Below are 24396 nucleotides of genomic sequence, written 5' to 3'. Positions count from 1 at the left end.
TTTCTCACCAAAGTGTTCCTGTTGACTGTTGTGCTGCAACCGAACTACACACCTGTTAAATGACTGGCGTGGGCATGTTGCTCGTTGTCAGGGGTGTGATTGACAGGGAGGGAGCAAAGTAACATAACCTAACAATTGTTTTATCTTCTTTCTGGGTGGTTTTGTTTTGCACTGAAATCATTTAGACTACCAACTGCTAATAATGCAGTCTGCATCATCATTGTAGATTATATTGTAATGTGTATAGAGTTCCAACGGATTTTCTGATGTAACTTTCAACACCACTGGTGGATTGATCCCCACAATCACGCCGAGACTCGACATCAAACTATAATAAAATAATTTGATTGTGATACTTTTATAGACTACTTCACTAATCTCTTGTCTCTGAGCTGCTGCTGGTTACTTAAAAAGTGCCCAAGGGTTTTTTTTCTCCTCCTCGAAACACTCCTCTTGGCACATATTCTTTCTTTTCATTCATCTTTGGGAAAAGAAATTCAGAAGACTCTGCTGATCGTGCCGAAAGTGTTTTCTCCTCTGTTGCTCAGAACATTTGAGCAATGAATAATAGAAATGTTTCTTAATGTGCTATTTAATGGTATTTGTAGTTTCATGTGATGAATGTGTTTGTTTTGGTGGTTGATTGGTTTCGTCAATAGTAGTTTAATATCAGAGAGAGAATTGCTCAATGTTGAGACTGAAGGTGTTGATGTTGTCTCCATTCTTCAGTGTCATTTCAGTCCATGAATAGAATCAGTCAATTCTCAGAAGAAAAAAAGACATTAAAGAATTCAAGTGTCTGTCTGGAAGAAGGTCCTTAAAACCTGCTGGTCCTGGCCTACATAGAACAGCCTAATAGTTTTTCTCTTGTACTCTCATCTCTGCAGTATTTGACGATGGCGACGAGAAGACCTTAAGGCGTTCCTCCCTCTGCCTTAAAGGAGCACGTCACTTCGCAGAGAGCGAGGCAAGTATCGTGGGCTCATGCATGAGCATCAGCTTTAAAAATATAAAAAGGGAAAAAAAAGAGCATCAATTGTGTTAAGTTTTATCATAAACATTTTTGCTCTCATGCTTATAGGCTTTTAAAATGCTGAGTATAAAAATTACCACACTGGCATTTAGAAGCTCAGCTTTTATATTTCCTGGAAAGTGCTATCACAGCAAATATGTCCAAAGTGGACGTTAAAATCCGTAGTGGTATTTCTAACCAGCCTTTTGAAGCATCTCCTCATGTATAGTGGATAAATTCTTTTGTCTTCGTATTTAGTGTGCGACAAGTCGGCACTGAGGCCCTTTGTTTTTTTTGTCTCCTCTGTAGACACTGGATAGGCTCCCTCTCACTAACCCTGAGCACTTTGGCACACCTGTCATTGGCAAGAAGGGCAACCGTGGACGACGATCCAACCCAATGTGAGTATTGTCCTCCATCTCTCAGCATTTTGCAGGGCCCATACAAATTTACAGAGAGGGTCCCAGACTTATTTTTTTTCATCGCTGCGTTTTTTTTGCTCAGAATCCAGAGTCAGCCATGTGTATTTAGGTTGGGGCTAATGGAGCCCCATGGTCACCAACTACAAATGAGAGCAAAAATTTCCTTGAGAGTTTGTAAATGGGCATTTTGGGAAGCTTGGCTGTTATTAGGCATGAGTTGCCATGAGCTTCGAGCTAAATGTACATGATTGTCTCTTTCTCCATTCTGGAGTCACAAAGCAGCAATGCAGCAGTACAAAATAAAAAAAAAGAAAAAAAAAAAAAGAAAGTTGTAGGTGAAGTGTCGCTTCAACATGAGAGTGAAAGAGATGGGGAGGAGTCTTCCCTGCCAGCTCACAGTCACTAGAAAGAGGCTCCCCTACTCTACATATGCTGACAGCAGTTGAAATGAAAGATTTACTCTCGGCTGTGTCCCCTCATTAAAAGCTCCCAGGGCCTGGAAGAGGAGTGCCTACGCGCTTCCTCCAGCTCTTAATCATGCCAGGGTCCTGTGTGACCATGGTGTGTCCTGGCTGACTGTAACCCCCCCCCCTTTTGGCTCAAATGTTCCAGTCAGTGCCACGATGTGCTTACTCCTGGGAGACTGCAGACTTCCTTCAGGGAATATGAACAGCCGATGGTTTTTGGCACTGGATATTATTGTGACTCCTCTCTGCTATAAAAAAGACACTTTTGCTTCGTAATCTCATTCTGACATCCTTGCTAAAGGCACTCTCAGGAAAAAATGTTTTTGATGCAATATTCTTCGAACAGTACGAGCAGCACATTAGTACTTTGGACCTGTCTTCCTGTGCACTAATGGTGTCCCAACTCTTACAAGCATTACAGAATAACTAGAGTACACCCAGCCTTTTACTTTTGTTTTAAAGGAATAGATTGACATTTTGGAAAATGCACACATTGGCTTTCTTTCCTTGAATTAGGTGAGAGCATATCAATACTATTCTCCTGTTTGTGGAAGCTACAACAAAACGGGCGGTACTATCTTCTGGAAACACCAGTCTCTCTGTGTTCCAAGTCCTGACACTTTCACATCTATATGCGGTCCGACTAATAGGAATCTGTGAATCCTACCATCATCTAGATCAGAGGATCTCAAAGTGAGGCGGGCCTCCCCAAGGATGCTCCAACAGTTTCAGTTTCCCAGAGACTGAAATGATTAAATGCCTTAGGACAGACCTTTTTCGTGTGTTTGATGTAGTCTGAAGTCACGTCAAACTGGCTCTCTTGGCTGGATTGTTGAGTGTCTCTGGGATCAAATTACATTATCATGATCCCAAAGGCATTCAGGAAATTATCAAAACTATGCAAGTAAACTAAAGATGAGTAGGGGACACATTACTTAAAGCTTTTTCCGAGGGAAGGCCCTCAGTCTTAGGCTCTGCTCTTTAAAACCAAATTTCAGTACCAACCACACATGCCATGTCTGGTGTATTGGTATGTTTTATCATGTGTTCGTGGAATATTTCCTCACTGTAGCATTGTTGACCAACCCTAGTGATTGTAAGCCACCTAGTCCAGGTCTCTTACCGTTATGATTGGCAGGTCATAAGGAAGGCTCTAACCATTTTGTATCTGTGGCATCGAGTTTACACTCATAAGACAAACAGATTCTTTGACTTTATTCTTATTTCGTTCACAAGCCTGTATTTGTAGAAATTAATCTTCACAGGAAGTGGTCAGGCATTGTGCCATGCTGTATGTGGTCCCTGTGTTCTGTGTGTTTTGTTCTCACTGTATGTTGTGTTGTGTATTTCAGATGATGGATGCATGTGATGTTACTCATTGCTGCATCCATATGTATCTGAGCAGTATAACACATCTGCTTGCTGTGCTATGTTAATGAGAGTAGAAAAGTTGTTAGTAGTTGGTGGCTGTGGGAAGCCATTAGCTTCTAGCTAAATGTACGTGGCTGGCTTCTTCTGCATTGTGGAGTCACAAAGAGGTGACACTGATGAAAAGGAATTTGTTAACTCAAGGCACATATTTTTAGCATGGGAAACAGAAAATATGCTTTTTGGATGAACTATTGATTTAGCCTGTGGATGTCAACACAAGCTCAGCCGTGTTACCCTGTGAGATGCAAGCACACTTGACCGGTCGATCATTCTGTACTCAGTTGTCACCATGAAAGCCAGTGTTGTTTTCGTCACGCTGGACGAAAATGAAAATGACGATGTCAGACCCCTTTTTTCCATGACGAAATTGAGACTAAGACGAACGTCACCATAGCCCTGTAAAGACTAAAATGTGACGAAATTGAATACGTTTTCGTCTGATGAGAACGAGACGAGACTAAATTGTTAGTGGGTGGACGATCAAAGTTTCAAAACAAGCGGGTTTTTTTCCGCCAAGTATAACATGCGTGCAATGTCAATCAAGAGGTCAAACATCAGAATGGAGCCAGCTAGGGCTGTTTGTCCAAATGGTTACGCCCCCATCATCAGTACACACGCAGTAAAAGCCTCTCGCGCGCACACACACATGCACACACAGAGACAAGTCTGGGCCTGTCTGCAGCAAACGAGACACACACCATGGCAGCAGCAGTGGTGTCGGGTGGTCGTAAAAAGAGGGATGATTAAAGCATAGCTTTAGTCTATGTTAGGCCTGCCCTATGATGCATTTTCTTTTTTTGTATTAAGCCTAAAGTTTTGTGGTGGTGGTTACACCTCCCCTGTGGTGCAGAGAGCGCTTCCTAGTGCTACATGCTAAAGCTAGAATGAATGGAGCTGCCAGGGGCCCCGCTAATGTTGGCTCGTTTAAACCAGCCCTTCTATTAATTTAGCATGTTATGAATAAAACCCCTGTCCATTTGTGGACGGGTGGCAAGTGGAATGCTTTGACCCGTGTTTGTGGGACTGGGAAACACGGTAGTCTTCAGACCTGTTGCTGTTCCCTATCTAAGCAACACACGTGGATGCTTTAACCAATAATAGCAGCTAAAGCCAATATGTAGGACATGAGGTTATTCATATGGAAGTCAAGTGTGCTTTTATTTTTTGTTTAATCCTATTTTATTGTGATACAATACTCATATTGTGTGCCAGTGTGTTGTCTGCATCTGCAACAAAATAATAAAAGTAAAAGGTAGAGAAAGAAAAAGAGGGGAAAAAACTCACCTTTGAAGGTGAGATCAGTTTCAGTGTGCTTCATTCTAATACCTGTATTGGCCTATTAAGTACATACACATATCTTTTATTTATAGGTATCTTTGATATTTGACTAAAACCTAATTGAGTTTTCGTCGACTAAAACTAGACTAAAACTATCAAGGATAGAAATGACTAAAATGTGACTAAAACTAAGAAGCATTTAGTCCAAAAGACTAAGACGAAACCTAAATTTAAAATGCCTGCCAAAAACAACACTGATGAAAGCTGAAATATTTTTGATTGGGTGACCTTTCTAGTGTCATAAAATCTTGTGTTGGACTATTACAAATTGCTGTGCGGTGTTTGACTTATTGACCTGGTACTCAAACTGGATGTACTGGAACGTGTTTTTAGCACACCAATGCAGAGCTGAATATCTGCTAAGGTTCACTGATCAACACATCACACCTTGTTTGTTTAAACATGAGGTTGCGAGGCAACCAATAGATAACCAAGGATGTCACCGCTGCAGTTCAAGATGTGGTCCAGTGTACTATTCCCAGCCCCCTATTACCACAGTGTGATTATCATTTCTCTTGTTTTTTTCTAACAGAAAAAAAATACCAAGGCCCAGGCTAGCTGTTTGGTTTTTTTTTTAGCTGTATCCCCTTTCTCCTAGTTTTTATGCTAAGCTAATGAGCTGTAGCTGCATACTAATACTTGACAAGAGAGGGAGTTGATTTCCCTGACTGAGGTTTCCCTGCTGTAGCAGCCATCATGTGTGGAGGGGATTCTGTCCTACATGAAGCTACATGAATCCTTCATTGAGTAGCTTTGTTTATGAGTTTGATTCACAGCTTAGTTGTTGTTGTTGGAGTTGTAATCGCAGCCAGGCTGATTTACTGCTCCTGAGTCGTGCCAGAATGTGTGTGTGTGTGTGTGTGTGTGTGTGTGTGTGTGTGTGTGTGTGTGTGTGTGTGTGTGTGTATGTACGTGTACATAGAGCAGGCTCAGTGATGCATGACAAAAGGATGGACAATCTGTTTGCCTGCTGTTGCTGCTTGCATGATCATATTTAGAGACACAACTGCCTGTGTGTGCTGGCTGCAGTCTGGGCTGTTTCCTGAGCACCAGGATCAGACAGCAGAGGACGCTCATTGGTAATGAGAGAGCTCATCACTAGCTTCGTTATGCTGCATATTATGAAAAATAAAAGATTGGCAGAAGAGATTTTTGTGCTGTAGGTTATTACAAATGTTTTGATGCCCCTTTGAGACCTGTGCACAAAGTGTTGTCATGACAAACCTGGAAAATTTACAGGCTTGGAAATGTATTTGAAAATTAAATCAAGAAAAATTGGGAAAAATAATGGAAATTCACCTGAATGTTTGACTATATGTTGCTTCATGAAGAATGACTGAGAAAAATCAGAAAATATTAATTTTCTTTGATAATTGTTATTTTTATTGTCGCTTATAATTAATTTGTTAAATATCTGCTAGTAAGTTTTGACCAGAATTCCTCAGTTTATTTTTTATGTGCAAACAGACATTTCAGAGAAAAATTCAAGGAAAAGTATTGTTAAAATTGTGTTTGAACCTTGTGTTGTTTTTCTGACATATTCATATAGCTGTATTCCAGTTTTATTAGCGCCCAGAACATTTGTCTTTTGTACTGCAGAGCTGCGCTTACAGTTGGCAACATGATGGTATTTGGACACTGGTCTCCCTCTTTGTGTAACAAATAGTTAACATGAAAGAGGGACCAGTGTATGGAGGCAGGCACTACTCTCAGTGCACTCAACAACTTTGAATTGATGAAATTTTATACAGTTTTGAAGTATAATTATGAATATTAAATGAAAATTGTCAAATAAAATGGTTTAAAAATGGTTAAAAATATCCAGCTCATTTGTCTAAAGCACAAGCTCTTTGCTTTGGTTGCTGTTAGTGTAAAACCACATGCACACTGTACCTTTGTCATCGTCCTTTTTCCTCTACAGCCAAGAGGAAGAGCTGTCTTCATCCTCTAGTGAAGAGGAGGAGAGCGATCAGCGGCAGAATGAGGATCTGTTCGGCAAGGTGGTGTGTGTGGAAGGGGTCGCTACTGGGGATAAAAAGAAGACCACGTGGTATCCTGCACTGGTGAGCTCATAGGATCTCCTCCTTCGCCTCCCTCTGCTCCACCACTGTGAAGAAACAGGGACCAGAGCTGCTGGTCCTCAGTACACTTGCAGTATTGTGCCGTTTCAGCCACGGATGCTTATGTAACCTGAGGTCTCAGCAGCTTTATATTACTGCTGTAGATTTAACTCACCACGAGATGTTGCCGTCAAACTTTTTTTGTTGCAGCTGTCTAACATTAACAGCTCAACTGAGGTATGTGGAAGGAATGTATGTGTCCCTAGTGTGTGTGGAAATACAGCACCCGTGGTTTGATTTTGTCCAATCCCTTTGTCTCTCAACTCTGAGCCACCATCGGGGCACCATGTACTGGTGACAGGCGTTGTTTGTTTATGTAAGTGTTACAGTAGGACTGAGAGAGATGGAAAGGGTGGGGAAAGCTGTCCCTTTAACTGTGTAGTCAGCAGAGCTCCGCCTACAGGGATTGTTGTTCTTGGCTGGCTGTTGACTGAACTCCATGCTGCCTCCCTGTGGCTGCCCAGAGAATCACAGTACACTGTTCTCACAATGTGAACATATGGCAGTGGGGTGAAGTGGTACACTGGCAAATGTCTCCTGCAACAGATGATACATGGAGATGAATAATGTGGCCTTAAATGGAGGAAACAGGCTGCTGTTATTTATGTGTATAGAGCAGCACGTGTGTCAGAGTATAGTAAACGTGAGTTTTTAATCAACTATTTGAGTGTGCACAGAATGCAGGAGCACACAGGCAAAACGCTTGTGGAAATCCAATAACAGTCATGACAGCACTGCTTCCTCTGGGTTGGACCCCGGCACTAGAACAAGTGCCATTGTTGTGCTCCTTGACTTCATTAACCAGCAGCTATACACGCTGAAATCAGGCACACGACCCACAAACATCGCTCTTCATCTCCCTCGCTTGTTTGTCTTTGTTCTGTATTTGTAATCCATCACTGTGGCCATTTGCTGAAAGATCTTTAGTCATTGACTCATACTCTGACACCCGCCTCCTCCTTCACTTAGTCTCTCTCTTTCTCTCACACACGCACACACACACACAGTCACAACCACCTTGTCTGACCTCTTGACTACCTCTTGTGTCTGCACACCAAGGTCACTTCCCCAGATTGCCACGAGGATGTGACGATGAAGAAGGACAACATCTTCGTGCGCTCTTTCAAGGATGGGAAATTGTGAGTCACAGAAATCACACATAAAGATTATTGATAATGGGACATTTTTCATCACTCCGCAATACAACGATGACTTCTTTCAAGTTAATGATGTTACTAAGAAGTTAAATATAAGTTAATGCAGGCTGAGACTTTCTGTTTGATGGCTGATTGTTAAGCTCAAGTATTCAGCTCACAGAAAGGGGAAAACCAAGCAAATCAGCTGTGATTTATTTCTTGTCCAGCATCAATTAATCATTTCAGTCGCAGTGTAAACATCCCCTTTATGAGCTGGGGAAGTGTTTTATTCATGGGATATGTGTCAAGTAAACCCTCGCTAAAGCACATACACGACTATATGTACAGGGCAAAGACATGTTTTAGGGCTTCAACTCTGTAAAAAGGCAGGTACTGTTGAGGCTATAACCATAAATCGATCTGTCCCAAAGCACAGACCAAACAATCTTGATGCAAAATATGTCAATACATGTATGTTTAGCAAGCCAAAGCCTGGCATGTACACCAATATTTTTGAAATTAGTCTAATTACTTGTGTCACAGACACAGAAAAGTAGTCAAGGCAACTATGTTTTCATTGATGTCATTTACTGCTTATGATGAAAATGTTCAAACTGTGTCTTATCTGTATTGTGTTAAATTTCAAAATACCCTTTTATTTAGAGCCAAGTGTAAAATTTTTGAGGTACGTTTGTTGAAGTAATCAGTATGTCCGCGTGATGAAACCAGCAATTTACACCACTTGCGATTATATGGAGGACATAACTAAGCTGATATGGTCAGATGTGAACCCTGAATTTTACACATAATAAATGTACTCTCTAAAATAGGTATCAGGATCAGCTCTAAAAGCTCTGTGTCTGGTCTCGACTCCACTTGTTTTGTTCTGTCACAGAACTAAGCATTATTTAGTATGCTGATATGTGAAAAGTGATAATCATACTTTTTATCAATAAGACAACATTCTGTTTACAGTTTTTACATTAGTCGCTGATAAGATATCTCATTGCTATTCCTGTTTACATGCTACAGAGTAGTCTAACTAATGACCGAGGACATGCCCAGATGACATCCCTATGTTCTACATGAGAGTTTACTTTCAATATTTAACCTGAAACTGTAATGTTGCGATATTGAAATATTTTGTGTGTCTTCATGCTGATTATGTAAAATGCTGGGCTTGCTTGAAGCATGCAAGGTGCATACGTCTGCTGTGTGTTTCAGTAATGCGACCTAGATCAGAATGCTCCCCATGCCTTCATCTGAGTATAGCTTCAGTCTTAACACAACCTTACTGTGGTTACCTAGTAGTGTGTTTTTCAGATTGTTGTTTTTATCAGGTGAAATCAGAATATTTCCACCATGTACAGTGGAATGTGAGTGTTATCTTTTATCTTGTTGCTTGTTTTCTTTATGATTTGAGTGCCTGGATAGTTGGTGGACATGCTGTAGTTATTTTAAGCCTTGTTTTTTTTATCTACATTATTACTGTATTTGTTGTGAGTTATGCCAGAGCACACTTCTTGCTTCATAGATTTTTTTTTCTTCTTTCTATTATTCAATGAATAGAAATGACTCTGATACATTGTTCATAGCTTTGGGAAAATCTAATCTTCCAGTAAGCTACTCTGTGCTTTCCCTGGCAGCACTGGGATGTTTTATTTGTCCTAAGGCTGTAACTTAACTGATGAATTAAGGTAGTGTATCCCCCCTCGGCATGGAACCACACAGGCAGATTGTTTTGTCTGCGGACAGGAAAAGAATAAGTCCTATCATGACTCTTGGTTTGTTATTGCAGTAGAATCAGCCTGCACTCAACATAAATGCATCTGCTGTTTGCTGGCTGCTCTGAAGACTCACCTCACCGTGTCTTTGGAATTCATTCATGACAGGCCAGCCAGGTCTTCTTATCTCAGGCCTCGAGTCTGCAATCCAGAGCACATACCCGGTGTAAGACATCAGCAGCGTATTTGCAGCTTGGGAAGTGTGAAAAGGGTCTCTTATCTCTTGTATTTTAGCTAATAGTCAGGTGAAGGGTAGAGCTGATGGGAGGGATAAGATAAAGTATGATAGATCACGGGAGAAATGGAGTCATATAATTGTGAAGTATTTCTCCTCCTCACGGTTGCAGTTTTACTCACTCTGCTCTTGCAATGTGATTTTACTCAATGAAATAGTATATTGCAAAGAGATTCAAGAAATAGTAATGTAAGATGCTGGAAAATCGATCTGGTTGTTAATGAGATTTTCAGGGCTGTTTCCTTCCAATCAGTTTGCTTTAATGTTTAAGGAATAACAAGCTGAAAACAGTTTATTATCATTGTTACTCACGGCTCAGTCGGTGGAAGCTGCTCTTATGTGGTGTCGCAGGTTGGTCACACAGACACAGAAATACTTCTACATTTGAAATCCCACTCCGAGATGTTGAGGTAAACTTTCAGTTTTGGAACAGTTTAACCTGCTTTCTGATAAGGCTGCTGTTTGTTTGGTGGATTCGCTGCCATCGAACACACACTGTCCCTGCTTCATCTCATACAGCAGAGTTTCTGTGTGTAGGCATGTCCAACATTGTGTAGGTCCAGCCAAAATGTCTGACTGTGTGTGGTTATCAAAGCAGCTTAACACTCCAAATAATCGCTGTCACATGATTTCATGAGGAAGCAGATGTAAATACTATGGGGACAGATGCAGTGCAACAAGTTGCTTAAGTAACATTGCAGCAAGAAACAAATGAAGCAGGAGGATGAATGAGTATAGATATAAGAAGATTTGTGGACAACTTCTTCGGCGAGAACTGGAGGGAGATTTTACTGTCAGGTTCAGTACCTGTAAACACCAGTACAGTGTACTAGCCAACGTTAGCCTTAGGGCTTACAGTGTTTACTGTTGCTTTGCAACAATGTCAGTTGCTTTATAACTGCTTTGTCATTGGCTATAGTGGTTCCTCTGACTTGATCGTCACTATTAATGTTGTGTATAACATGTTTGAAATCAATTGGGGTGGTTTCGTAAGTCTTTGAGCAGACTAGGAGGCTGAAGATTGGATGTATAACCATCTCACTGTACCAGATCAGTGGGAATGGTAACAATATTCAAACATCCCTAAGTTATAAACCACTCATAATGGTTGGTAGGGATGAATCGGACCAAAATGGGCCTGGTTATCCTGTATTGGGTGCCCACCATAAGACAAACTGTGAGATTTTGGGCTATATAAATAACTTCAGTTGATAGAAGCAGAAATGAATGTACCGCGTCGATGCACAGGTGTATTTTTTACCTGCTGAGAACTACATTTTCACATAGATGGCATTCACACTCTTGGGCCAAAACTCATTTAAGTTGTGCTGATAGCATCGTCTGATTCATAGATGTAAGAAATAAATTTACAGTGTCGATAACAGAGATGTTTTTTTTCCTGCTGAGGCCTGGTGAGAACTGCCTTCTCACTTGCAAGGTGAGCTTGGCAAGTGCACAAAAATACAAAATTCAGGCTCGCTTCACCTCTGCTCCTACTCCATCACAAGGAAACACTTGTTTCAACAAAGTTAAGAAAAAAAATTCAACAATCAGGACCTCCAGGTGTCTCTGCTTATTGTTGCACTTTTATCATTTATACCAGCCTCTGCTCGTCGATTATTCTAACTGGCTGTCTCCTGTGTGAGATTTGTTTTCTGAAGAGGTCACATCAAAGAGGCCTGTGTTCACTTTCCTCTGGAGAGTTTAGTATTTTTAGTGGTAACCATTCAACATGCCTTTCAAAAAAACAATGGCTTTGGAAAACTTTTTTTTTTTTTTTTTTTTTTTTTTAGGGAATTTAAGGTCACATCCAGTCGTGAGACGAGAGTTTGTTACCATAGTCGCAATGGAAACAGTTGACTTGCAACCCCTTCTGTCCTAGTTATGTACACGGGACAAGACAGTTTGATTTTTAGCCGCATCTCCCTCTGTATTGCTTTGCAATTCTGTCAAACCTCGATATCTTAAGTTTCAAAGCAAGTGTTCCCAAACTTTCAAAATCACAGATTGTTGAAGCGTACAGATATTGCACACTGACATACCAACAGGCTATTCAAACATTCCAAATGTAAAGGTTTTTTGTGACTGTATTTATGCAGGTATAATGTAAATTCTATTTTTCATCTTTTGCAAGAGTAATGCCTGATTTCTAGAAATCATCTGGCAAACCACTCTGAGGTTGATATTTGTGTGTTGTTTTTTTCATTTATGTCATTTTACCAACATTGAAGCCACTGCTCAAAATCAGACTGACTGTAGAATAAGACACGTTATGATAGCAGGAGGGCGGCACGGTGGTGCAGTGGTCAGCACTGTCGCCTCACAGCAAGAGGGTTGTGGGTGGAGCCCCGGCTCAAGCATGGGATCTTTGTGTGGAGTCTCCATGTTCTCCGTGTGCCTGCGTGGGTTCTCTCTGGTACTCCAGCTTCCTCCCACAGTCCAAAGACATCAAGAGGGGACCAGGTTAATCCAGACTCTAAATTGTCTGTAGGTGTGATTGTGAGTGTGAATGGTTGTCTGTCTATATGTGTTGGCCCTGCGATGGACTGGAGACCTGTCCAGGATGAACCCGCCTCTCGCCCGAAGGCTGCTGGGATAGGCTCCACCCCCCTGTGACTCCGAACAGGATAAGCGGTAGAAAATGGATGGATGGATGGATGATAGCAGGATTACAAACAGAAAAAGCCTCCATCGTTTGAAAATGATGAATATCACATTTGTCTTTAGCCTGAAAAGTACAGACATAAAATGCCAAATCAGACTGAGTGCAGCTGATCAAATCCAAACTCCATTCTGAAAACAAACATTTTAGAAATTGTTTGCTTGTCGTCTTATGAAAAGATGAAACAAAACGCTCTACGCAAATGATGCAGGTACCCCAGCAAAATACAGGTTTGAAGTAGCTGTCTTTCTGATGGCTATGAGACTCACTGGGCTGTGTTCATCTCTCTGGATAGTTTTACAGACCCAAACACAATCACATTTGGTTTTATGCTGTGACTTCCAACGGTACAAGCTAGTCATATGTCAGTCATTGTTAATGACAGTAAGAAACTGTAAAAAGGGAGTTCATCCACAGCCCATGAAGGGGCGTTGGACCATATACACGTCAGGTGTTAAGATCTCCTCCACACGTCTCAGAGATGGCCAGGCATGTGACCTCTGCTCTAGGTAATGTCAATAATCCCTGGTGTTTGTCTGCTACGGTCTGTTGTAGCAGCTTGTCATTCGATGATAAATCTAGCCGTCGCATCAGCTCAGCTCCCTTCAGATACCACAGCAAATCATTTCTCTAGAATGGGAGCCAAGTCTCTGACCGCTTGCAGCTTACAAGCTCCAGCGATCCGTCTATGTGCCAAATCAGCCAAAACACCGGCCAGCTGATGTAGCGATGTAATATGTGAATACAGTCATGCCTGCTCCAGCTTTGAGGTTGTTTTTGGTGCAAACTCCCCCCCAACATTCTTTTATAAAGCAAAAACATCCCTGAAAACAAATGTTTGTTCCTACAGGCCTGTAAGTGCTATCGCTAATAACATGCTTTAATTTTGCAGTTACATGGTGTTACGGAAGGATGTTCGAGAGATCAACGGCGACTGTCCCCCAAAAACCGACGCAGTGCTCAAACCAGGTGAGTTCAAAGTTGGAGCTTTCATAGTGGCTGACATCGGCGGGTTTGTCTGTGTTGGGAGAATACACTCCGAGTGGGTTGCGGCGAGGCAGACATAAGAAAGCCAAGTTTTCTTTTTGTTCTGGGGAATGCGAGCAGTGGAGAGCTCCTGTCACCGTTGAGTCTATTTTTATTTGAAGTCCTCACCAGGCTTTTTATATACAGCACCCCGTTTCCTGCTGCAGAGCTTTTACTCTTTTCATAATTACAATTAGAAGCAGCAACCAGTTTTGTATGATCTCTGGGATTCACAGGTGTCTGACTCACAACAGGGATATTGTCTGCATTATACAGGCAGCAAAATGAGCATCTGCCAAGGGGGCTAGATGCTACCCAAACCCACGTGGAACACTGTGGCTGCTGCTGCTACGTGTCACTGCAAAATTGTGGATGACGTAGAGGGTTTGTCAGTGGCGGATACCAAAGTTTTAGAGTGCAGAAAATCTTTGCATCTGATAAAATGGCGGCAGTTTATTGATGAAAGTGACAACAAATGATACCAAAAATTGTTGAACCCATATTAGGTGCTTTACTTGTCGGTGTAAAGTCATATTGTCGCTAGGGCTTGGGCGATCTACTCTGTTTTGAGATTGTCCAATCATTTGTGATTCTAATCCAGTCATGCAAAGGGTGGGAGGAGCTACGTCACTGACGGGTGGCAAGCATGGCGGACAGAGAGGTTGAGTTAGTAGCAAAGAAAAATGCCACGATCCAAATAAAAAAGCCACGATGCAAAATAAAGATTAGGGATACAAATAAAAAAGCCACAGTGGAACCGGTCCAAGTCAATATTGTGTCTGGGTTACCCGGGACCATGATTACTGATGGACAAGCGGATGAAACGGTGCCTTCACCAAACTGTGGATGTTGCAGACTCACCGTCCCGCCAAGGCTGCTAAAGTCTGTCACAGCTCTTGCAAAATGTGTAAAATACAATCATGGCAGGAAGAGATTGGTTGAGGGCATAGCAGTTGTTGCAAAATATTTAGCAAAGTAGTTGGTTCTATTTTTTTCATAGTAGAGAACAAGTGACCCCTGTTGAATTCCTAAATTCCTGTTAAATGTAAACAGGCCATCTAATTGTCTTTGGGGAAAACAATTATGATCAGTCCATTCAATCGTTCGTTAACGATCTGACCGAACAGGCCTAATTACTGCTATTAAGTACAGTATTGTGATTGTGCTGTAGTACAAACGGTATCATGAGTCTACTTGCTTTGTTATCATGAAAAAATGTGTATTTATTATTTGTGTAAAGGCAAGTTTATACTGTATGATATTGACATAATAACAAACACATGCAACTATTATGAATATTACAATTTCTTCAGCTTCATTTCAAATACTTTTGGAAAAGCCCTTCAATTATATACTGACTGCATTGTTTCTTAAATAATTGATGATGAACAAAGATGAGGACACTTGAGCAAGAGGGGGTCAATATAAATATCGGCCATCAGTCTGATACTGATTTTTTTTTTTTTTTAATTATTGATATCCGCCACCAACAATAATTCACCGACGTTATCGCGCATTCCCAGTGTAGGCAAATACACTGGAGTGGATACTAAAGAACTGAACAGAGACAAAAATGTTCAGCTTGTATCTTTAATTACTTAGAAAAGAATCAACAGTAAAATAATCTACCTGTCATACATAAATTACACAATTTCTATGATGCGTTTCCTTGACTATCACAGGTAATAAATACGTTATGAATCTGTGTGTTTGACAGCGCTGGATGCAGCATTGGAGTTCCAGCAGCAGCTGGTGGTTCCCAGCACCTGGAAGACTGAGGTGAAAGAGGAAAGCTCTGGTAGTGAGGTGGATGATGATGATGAAGAGGAGGAGCAGGAAGAGGATGCCAGCACAGAGGAGGAGGAGGTAAAACCAAAACGGTGCATGTGCTCTCATCTCCATAAGCTCTAAGTGAAAAGTTCCTGAAACAGTTTGGATTCCTGTCTTCAGGAGGAGGTGGAGCCGTTTCCAGAGGAGAGGGAGAACTTCCTCCAGCAGCTCTACAAATTCATGGAAGACAGAAGTGAGTCCCTTCAAAATAAAGTTTTTAGGATTTAATATCATTTAGGCTCCCTGTGGTAGAGTGGGAGAATTTAGTCCTGGTATTGATTAATTATTCATACCAGCCAACTGCAGAGAGGTCTTGCTTTACATTGATCAAATGATATTTTTTTTCACATTTTACTCCTGTTTTTACAGATACAGCTGCATACTTTACTTCAGTCATACATGATTTAGTTCTGCTCTGGAACATTAAAGAGACATAAAATTGACTCTTTACATGGTATTACAGTGATCATGTGTTTTTTCATATTTTTAACTCCTTCTACATCCCGAAAAAGCTTATTTGTACCTTTTAGTATCTTTTTGGCCATTAAATGTTGTGAAAATCAGTGGTGGATTTAATGAGTAAATGTTTAAGGCACTTTTTTATTTCCATTAATCGCTACTTTGTACTTCTACTTTGCTACGGTTCAGAGGGAAACATTGTACTTTGTACTGCTCTACATTTATTTGACATCTTTAGTTAATAATCCCCTAATCCCCAGATTAACAGTTTACACACGCAGAATTCAGGATGGTCTTAGAATAAATGATTTAACTTTAAAGAATTAACACTAATCAAATGCTAGGTTGCAGTAGCAGCAGTAAAACATACACCTTTTTTCTGTAAAATGCATACTTTTACTTTTATGTTTTTTACTTTATTTTTCTAATTATACTTTTACTTAATAGTTTGAGTATAGCATTGGAATGTTTATTTTACTGAGTGGCAACAGTAAATGATTTGTATACCTGTCCCACCACTGCTTAAAACCAATGGCTGGTGTCATAAATACTTTACAGGTCAACCAAGATGCACTGTCTCAGATGTCCAGATTTCTAAATGTGTACGTCTCTCCTCACTTCCTCTCTCCAGGAACTCCCATCAACAAGCGGCCTGTTTTGGGCTACAAGAACCTCAACCTTTTCAAGCTCTACCGGCTGGTGCACAAACTGGGAGGCTTCGACAACGTGAGTGCCACTTTGACAGGGGTGACTCTTTGTTGTAGCTGTGTTGTAGTTGGTGTTTGATGGTCGTCTGACTCCCAATGTCTCCTCTTCTGTGTCCTTCTTCGAGCAGATTGAAAGCGGCTCCGTTTGGAAGCAAGTCTATCAGGATCTTGGAATCCCTGTGCTCAATTCAGCCGCAGGCTACAATGTCAAATGTGCTTACCGCAAGTATGTACACACGCCGCCTCCACACTAACTCTGTGTGGCGAATGCAGCTTGTGTTTCTGCTTTTATCCACTTTTTTGTTCTTCACCAAAACCTGCAAGCATTTTGTAGTTAATTCCAATTTTTCACGTCCATCTGTTGTCTTTTGTGTTGTTTTACAACCTTTTCTTCCTCTGCTCCCCAGGCTTTTCTTTGCATGAAAATAAAGAACATGTTTTGAAGTGTAACCGCAGGATCATGTACTCTCATGCAGGTACCTTTATGGATTTGAGGAATACTGCACCTCCACTGCCATCACTTTCAAGATGGACCTCCCTTTGAAGCAGGGTCCCAAGGGAGAGGTGAAGTCTGAGGGTGACGGGGGAAGCGCAGCCACCACATCAGCCAGCTCAGAAGAGCAGAAAGTCCACACGGATGGAGAACCTTGCAATGCACAGTCCCCCGTCTGCAAGGTGCATTCTACTAAAAACAGTTTCATTCAAAATGTTTCTGTGGTATTGCAGCCAACAGTGTGCCCATGTATTGCAGCTGTTTGTTGTGTTGCCTAAAAACATGGCGGGGGCGGGGAAGCGCACTTGTTTGGTTCTCTGTGTTCTTCAGGCTGTACTTGTGCGATTATTAACAGCATCCCTCTCCATCAGGAGGAGAAACCTGATTTGACACGGACCAAAATGGAGTCTGAATCATCAAAAGCTGAGGACAGTGGACAAACTCACAACAGCGACGAAGATGAGGAAGGCGATGGTCCCCACAAGGGAGATGCAGACGAGGGTTCTTCGACATCCCGCCTAGGTGCAGAGAACATGAAGCAGGAGTGTGACGAGGAGCAGGAGAGCAAAGACAACTCTGGGTAGGTGGTCTGAAGGGATGGCGCCTCCACCAGGGCGGTAAAAATATCCTCACGGCACAAAGCTAAGCTCCACGTAGGGCTCCTGCGTGGCAGAACTGTCTCTATCCAATCTGACCGTCAGTGGAAAAAGACCTGAGGCATTCACTCTCCTTGGTGGCAGTCAAATACCTAAGAGACCTTGAGCAGATGAGGAGCTGTGACTCTTAATGACACTAATACCCAGAATACCCACAATGCACCTCCAGCTGCTAACCAGAGAACAGAGAGAGGGAAGCTCTCCTCTCTCTTCTAACTAAGCTCTTCCCCACCGCCCTCTGTGCTATTATTATTTCTCATGGCTTAGTCGACTCACTCGGCATCAGCTGGCAGAGACATCTTAGAGCACCAAAGCCTGACTGCTGCCTTTCACCTGGCATGTCATTCTCTCTCTCTCTCTCTCTCTCTCTCTCTCTCTTATATTCTCTATCTATCTCTCTCATTCTGTCTGTCTCTCTCTGTCTCTGTCTCTCTCTGTTTCTTTGTGGGGATTGTCTGACCAAGGCCAGGCTCCCTCCTTCAGTGCCTCCTGATTTCTGCCTCACTGTCCTGATCTGGATGGAAGCGATTTCTCTCCGTCTCTCTGACTCTACCTGTCCTCTGTCATATATTTGGCTTTTGATTTTCAGCTTTATTAAATGTTCCATGTGTGTGAGTGTTGTTTTCACTGATGCATTAGATCACCAGATGAGAGCTAGTGCTTCTTAGGCAGTAACCTTTAGAAGGCACTTCCAGTGTTGACGAATGCTTCCTGTTGTGAGTTGAATGTTTTGGTCTCAGTGAGCGGCCTTTTCTCATATTGTTTCCTCCTCAGAGCCTCTAAATCGGTGACCTGTGTGTTTGTTCACGTCACAGTTTGACGCTCTTGTAGCGGTGACAACAGTCCATTCAGTTATTGCATTGCGGTTCTCTCTGTGTCTGGTTGAAGGGATCTCAATGACAGGATGCTACAGACATCTGCTGTTGTTCTTAGTCACCGTCTTGTCGTTGAGCTGATAACCATCGTATGTGGACTCAGCTTCTGTTCCTGATCCTTTAGCTTTTGTCAGGATCATCAGTCGTCAGAGGTTATGCGGGAGTGTAAGGATGTACAGATTCATAAAGCAGACAAACCCGCAGGCTGATCTGATCTGAGCTTTCCTGATGATATCAAATCGGTTTGATGTTTACTGCCTCTAAACTGGAGGGGACATGGAGCATGTGTGATCACAGTTCTATTCTAGTGCTTGTAGCCGATGAGAGGCAGTTTTCAGGGAGCTAAAATGGGGCGCGTATGTTTTCATTTATATTGATTCATTTATTTTTAATATTAAATAAAGTATAACTAATGAATGAAGCCAACTCAGCTGAAATATGTACCCCTCGGACTGACTGACTCCAAAGCCTTTCTTTGTAGATTTTTCAGTAATCTACATCAGCTATGCAGGTTTTGAGGCAATTGGATGTCTCTGAATTGTCAATTTTTTTATGTTGCGCCTAACAACTATTTTCATTATTGATCAATCTTCTGAATACGTCATTTTGACTTATTATTAAATTATTTGTTAAGAAAACAGAAATACATCCATAAAAAAAAAACACAGAGACAAAAGTGGTGTCAAATGCCTTGTTTTGTATGTCAGTTAAAAAAAAATCCCCAAACATTCAATTCCCTTTAAGCTAACAATAACCACAAATTCCACTTTTACAAGCCCAAAAGGTTTTTTTGTTTTACAATTGAGAATTACAGTTAATTGATGATAAAAATAGTTGCAATTTCCTTTTGAGTTATAAAGTAAACAGCTCCGACTTGTTGTCCTTGCTACTCCTTACTTTTACCTGTGGTATAGGGCCACGTTTATCAGTAGGAGGTTGAAAAGGTGCTTTGAAGTGTGTGCTTTTATAATCATTTGGCATTTCAGGTCTATGCCTAGTGCTAACAGCCTCTTAAATTGTCACACTTGGACTGCCACACAAATAAGTGCATCTTCTTCATCATGGCGTGTTGAAAATGAGCTGTCAGCAGGGAGAATGCGCTCTCAGCCTGGATGAGAGGGATTGTGTGGAGTGCTGTGTCTTAGCTGTGGTCTGTGGCGGCAGACTAAGTGGACTTCTTTGCAGCTGCGCTTCCTCTCGATTCTGTAGTCTTGCTTTAAGTTGCTGTGCTGCCCGCAAAGTCATGCTTTCCCGCGCTAACCCGCCCCGTGGCCCCGCTCCTAAACCACTTAACCTGCACCGTCAGTAAAACCTCCAGCTTTGACATCTCCTGTTTCCCACTAGCTCCTCCCTGTGGCTGTTTTGTTTCCTACAGTGTGTGTGCGCACGCGCGTACGTGCGTGTTTGTGTGTGTTTGTGAATGAGAGTCCCGTGTGTGGATATAGGGCTGGATAGAAGTAGTGTTATTTTCCATGCAAGATGATTGATTTTGTCATGAAAGAATTGTTTGATTTTCTGAAACACCCCATGTACTGTTCTTTTAAGGCTCACTGTGTATGATTCAGTTTGCTGTAGGTTACACTGGACGAGATTTAGGGGAGGACAATTTACTGGACAACATCTGAGGAGGGAAACCTCTCTATGAAGTCAAGGGCTTAATTTGTATAAACACATAAAAGAAAAGCTAGGGCAAGGCTGTAGAGAAGTAGATTAGAAGAGGGGCTTGCCAGCAACAGTCAGTGGAGCGGGAGGGTGTGGGGATCTGTGGTGCTCACCGGGGCAGCCTAGGGCCAGGAAGTGCTGAACTGTTTTTCTTGCAGGGATGACAGCAGTCAGGAGGGGGAGGAAGGGGAGGAGTTTGAGTGTTACCCCCCGGGGATGAAGGTGCAGGTGAGGTATGGGCGAGGCCGCAGTCTGAAGACGTACGAGGCCACTGTGAAAGAGGCAGACGTGGAGGGGGGAGAGGTGCTCTACCTGGTGCACTACTGTGGCTGGAACGTCAGGTAAGACAGGACCTGGGGAGAATCACCTAACTTCTATATTCACCCTAGAAAAAAAATCATATCTTAACCTTCAAATCAGCCTGCGGGATCACCGCTACATGGGTATCCCCGCAGCAGTAACTAATACACCCCTTCCTCACAATTCTGCTTCATCTACTCCAGTCCCATGGTCAGTACTCTGATTATGGAGAACACTGGGCCATCTAGTGGCAGAAACAGAATTGGGTATTGGGTTGATGTGGATCATTCCTCAGCTTCCCTTACTCAGTTGTGACTGAATCCCCTGTCTGTCTGTCCCCCAGCTGTCTGTCTCTCAACTAAATTCACAGACAGGCTGAACTTCAATCAGGTGTATTCTAGGATTTCTCAAGCAGTGGTTTTAGTTCAAGTCTTCTAGATCCTCCAGTATTCTATATCTGAGCTTCCCTGATCTCTGCAAGGCCAACCAAAGTGCTGCTACACTCACCTCTACCTCTCAACCCTCTCCCCCCCTCCCCAGTGGGTCAGGGTTAATGCAGTGTTAAGTAGAGTGTTAGGGTACCATGACACCGAGGTTAAGTAGTGAAATCAGCATTTCATTGTCTCAATGTTGTTGTGTGGTCCTCTAGCACTCTAAAAAAAGACAGTGGGATGTTCTCTGCATTGTGTCTGTCGTGTGTGATGTCGTGAAACGTTTCATTTTCCTCATATGACCCAAATAGCACCCCTTGGTACTGTTGGAACTCTGTTGAATTTGATTTGTGTGGTGGTCGGTGTAAATATTGTTTCTTTCTTCATCGTAAAGGTTTGTCTTCTCCTCATAACACCATGGGATTTCTTCCTTTGCTGTTGAGGCTTTTTGTATCACAGCAACATGTTGGGGTCAGACAGTGGAGGTGTTGGTGTGGTGGGTGGTGTGAGAGAATATTTACCAGCTCCTCTCTCAGATCTGAATGATGTTATTGTCTCTTGTCTTTGTACTTGATTTTTCTTTTTAGATATGATGAATGGATCAAAGCAGACAAGATTGTCCGCCCTGCCAATAAGAATGTACCAAAAATAAAGCATCGCAAAAAAATAAAGGTATGAGAGAGTTGCAACTTGTCAACTTAAACCTGAATTGATACTGTGAATTAAATCGCCGATTATGTTAAATTCTGACAGAACAAAACAGAGAGGGAGCGGGAGAGGTTGGAGAGGCTCAATGACAGAGAAGTCCTCGGCCCTTCGCCCAACAATAACCGAGTCCCACGCTCCAAATGTGGCCTCAGTCAGGATGTCTTTTCCAAGATGGACCAGGGTGAGGATAAAGGGACTCAGCAGCAGTCTCCAGTCAAGTCTATAGAAATTACTTCTATCCTCAATGGCCTGCAAGGTAGCAACCCTCAGAAGCCTGTAGTCCTCATGCACACGTGTTTTCTTTCTGATGTACCTGATCATTCTCTCTCGCTTGCCTCAGCTTCTGAGATGTCCACAGACGAAAGCGAGCATGAGGACGAGGAGGAACGCACTGAAGAGGATCGTCCTGGTTGCAGGGACAGAAAGGGCCCCCCAGAGCCCTCGCAAACATCTGAGCGACGGGAGACTGGTACCCCACCAGAAGGATCCAAACCTTCTCCAGTCTCAGGGAAGAACCAGGATGTAGTCAGTGCAGAGAGCACAGAGGTGGGGAAGCGCAGAAGCCAACCGGAGCCCGTGGGAGAGGCAAGCACCAGAAAGAGGAAGTCTGACAGTGCAGTGGAAAGAACACCGAAAAGCCAATCCAAAGCTAAGACCAGGAGCACGAGGAGTGCGGACTGGTTGCCTGGAGCCCCTCCAAGGAAGCTGGAAGAGAGGGGCTGTGGTCCTGTGGAGGAGAGAGGGGCTTTGTCTAGCAGCAGTTCAGACGATGAGGGGGCAGCACTTGCTGAGTCCCAGGCTGAGGAACGTGAACGAAGCAGGCCAAAAACCAAAGGCTCCCCTTCAAAAAAGTACAACGGAATGAAGGAAAAGACCAAAGGGGGCAGACAAGCTGGGTTCTGGGAGATTCCTGATAAGAGGGCCAAGATGTCTGGGAATGCTGAGGAAAAGCCTGCTGTCCGCTCTAAAGGCCAGAAAGATGTGTGGTCCAGCATCCAGGCACAGTGGCCGAAGAAGACTCTGAAAGAGTTGTTCTCTGACTCTGACACAGAGGCTGCAAACTCCCCTCCCCCACCTGTACCCCCATGCCTGGAGGAGGAGAGCGTTGAACAGGATGTCGGACCTGAGGACGAAGTCTCCGAGGAGCAGATGGAAAACGACAAACTACAGGAGTTTCCTAGCAGCGGCAGTAACTCTGTACTGAACACACCACCCACTACACCAGAGTCTCCCTTGGGTGGAAGCAGTACAGTTGAAGACTCCGGCCAACCGCAGCCTTCTTCCTTGCCGCCGTCCACTCCTCCTGCCTTGCCTTTAGAGCCGGCCTCTTCCACCCTTCCACCAGGACAGGTGCAGGAGGAAGTGGCAGGCGGGCGCAGCGAGACAGACAGCAGCACAGTGGAGGTGGAGAGCCTAGGTGGGGAGCTGCAAGACCTTCCTCAGGATGAAGGGGGAGGTTCCCCCTCCAAGGTGTTTGACGCCACACTCTCCTGCAACAGCAGCAGCAACTGCAGCCTGGAGCTGAGCAGCAGCAGCCAGCTGGAGAGCGAGCAGAAGTCCAAAGGTACAAACCGTAAACATACTTGGGCAGGTTTCTTTTTCATTGACATTCATTACTATCTCCAGGATGAAATTCTAAAGAAATACAAGTTGACAACTAATTTCACAGTCTCTTGCATTTTCTCTGTAGTGTCTGTGAGTCAGAAGCGACAAAAAGAATCACAGATAGGTGGGGCCTCCAAGAAACACAAGCCAAACCGCAAGAGCCTTGCTGTGCCTCCCAAAAAGAATAGGAAAACAGGTAAGCAGAGCTGTTGACAGAATGGCTGATTTCTCCTTCATATTTAATGGTTTCTTCACGTTATGTTGCCTCTTCCTCTGCCTGCTTCTCCCTTCCAGCCAACAGCAGTGACAGTGAGGACCAGGCTGTAGTTGAGGGCAAACCAACCGCCTCGAAGAACAACACATCTGATGTGAAGGCTGCCAGTTCGCCCAAGTGTCACGGGCGATCTCCCCCTTCAAGCCATAAGTACCACCGGCAGGCTGACAGCGAGCACAGCCAGCACCGCGAAAACCACGGACGATCGCCACGCGTCTACAAGTGGAGCTTCCAGATGTGTAAGCAGACATTTAATTTGTTTGACTTCTTGCTGAAGCTTTATGCTTAAATGTTGTTGCTACTTTAAAAAAAAAAAAAAAAAAAAAAATCCTGGTGAGGGCAATAAACAAAACCAACCAAAAAAAAACCCTGAATTAAATGCAGTGCTGGTTGTAGGAACAAACCCTCCCTTTTTTTCTCTTAATAATCTGTCGACTAAAAGGGAAAATGTTGATGTGGTAAACTTTCAGCTTTCGTTCCGTATTATATTTGGAGTTAATGTGCGTTTGTTAGGGGTGTAATGATTCTCTCAATCCAGAAACCAAAAACCAAGGCTTCATGTATCAATAAATATGAACACAATGGAGCAGAAGCGCTGCTGTGATTATCGCTTCCAGGTGCATCGTGGGAAGGGCATATTGAATAGGGAAAAATGGTCTGACTCAAAAATATCTCCTTTAGAAAACTCCAGGGGACACTGTTGAGTCCCTGCAAAATTAAAATGCCTTTCTTGTAAACGGCAGTATGAGTTAAATTTGAGAAA

At 42.9% G+C, this 24396-nt stretch overlaps 1 protein-coding gene across 8 annotated transcripts in view; it reads left to right on the top strand.

Moving 5' to 3' along the window:
- Positions 1 to 24396, top strand: part of arid4b (AT-rich interaction domain 4B) — a 53039-nt gene that overhangs the window by 25676 nt on the left and 2967 nt on the right. For 4 of the 8 annotated variants that reach the window (XM_086180981.1, XM_086180984.1, XM_086180982.1 and 1 more), the window contains exons 6-22: positions 888 to 967; positions 1322 to 1413; positions 6592 to 6733; positions 7850 to 7929; positions 13500 to 13576; positions 15351 to 15499; positions 15584 to 15656; positions 16554 to 16648; positions 16758 to 16855; positions 17106 to 17304; positions 17494 to 17702; positions 20474 to 20656; positions 21634 to 21718; positions 21800 to 22010; positions 22095 to 23318; positions 23445 to 23555; positions 23654 to 23872. In XM_086180981.1, the coding sequence (XP_086037107.1) occupies positions 888 to 967; positions 1322 to 1413; positions 6592 to 6733; positions 7850 to 7929; positions 13500 to 13576; positions 15351 to 15499; positions 15584 to 15656; positions 16554 to 16648; positions 16758 to 16855; positions 17106 to 17304; positions 17494 to 17702; positions 20474 to 20656; positions 21634 to 21718; positions 21800 to 22010; positions 22095 to 23318; positions 23445 to 23555; positions 23654 to 23872 (3327 nt within the window). Of the gene's footprint in view, positions 1 to 887; positions 968 to 1321; positions 1414 to 6591; positions 6734 to 7849; positions 7930 to 7961; positions 12580 to 13499; positions 13577 to 15350; positions 15500 to 15583; positions 15657 to 16553; positions 16649 to 16757; positions 16856 to 17105; positions 17305 to 17493; positions 17703 to 20473; positions 20657 to 21633; positions 21719 to 21799; positions 22011 to 22094; positions 23319 to 23444; positions 23556 to 23653; positions 23873 to 24396 lie in introns of those variants that run through there. The other 4 variants (XM_086180985.1, XM_086180986.1, XM_086180987.1 and 1 more) reach the window with 4 other exon arrangements.

The sequence above is a fragment of the Aulostomus chinensis genome, chromosome 16 (assembly GCF_037954235.1).
Source record: "Aulostomus chinensis isolate RoL2024-O1b breed Wild chromosome 16, RoL_Achi_v1.0, whole genome shotgun sequence".
NCBI classification, from domain to species: domain Eukaryota; kingdom Metazoa; phylum Chordata; class Actinopteri; order Syngnathiformes; family Aulostomidae; genus Aulostomus; species Aulostomus chinensis.
Note: the sequence above shows the minus strand (reverse complement) of the source record. Positions and strands in the feature narration are given on the sequence as shown.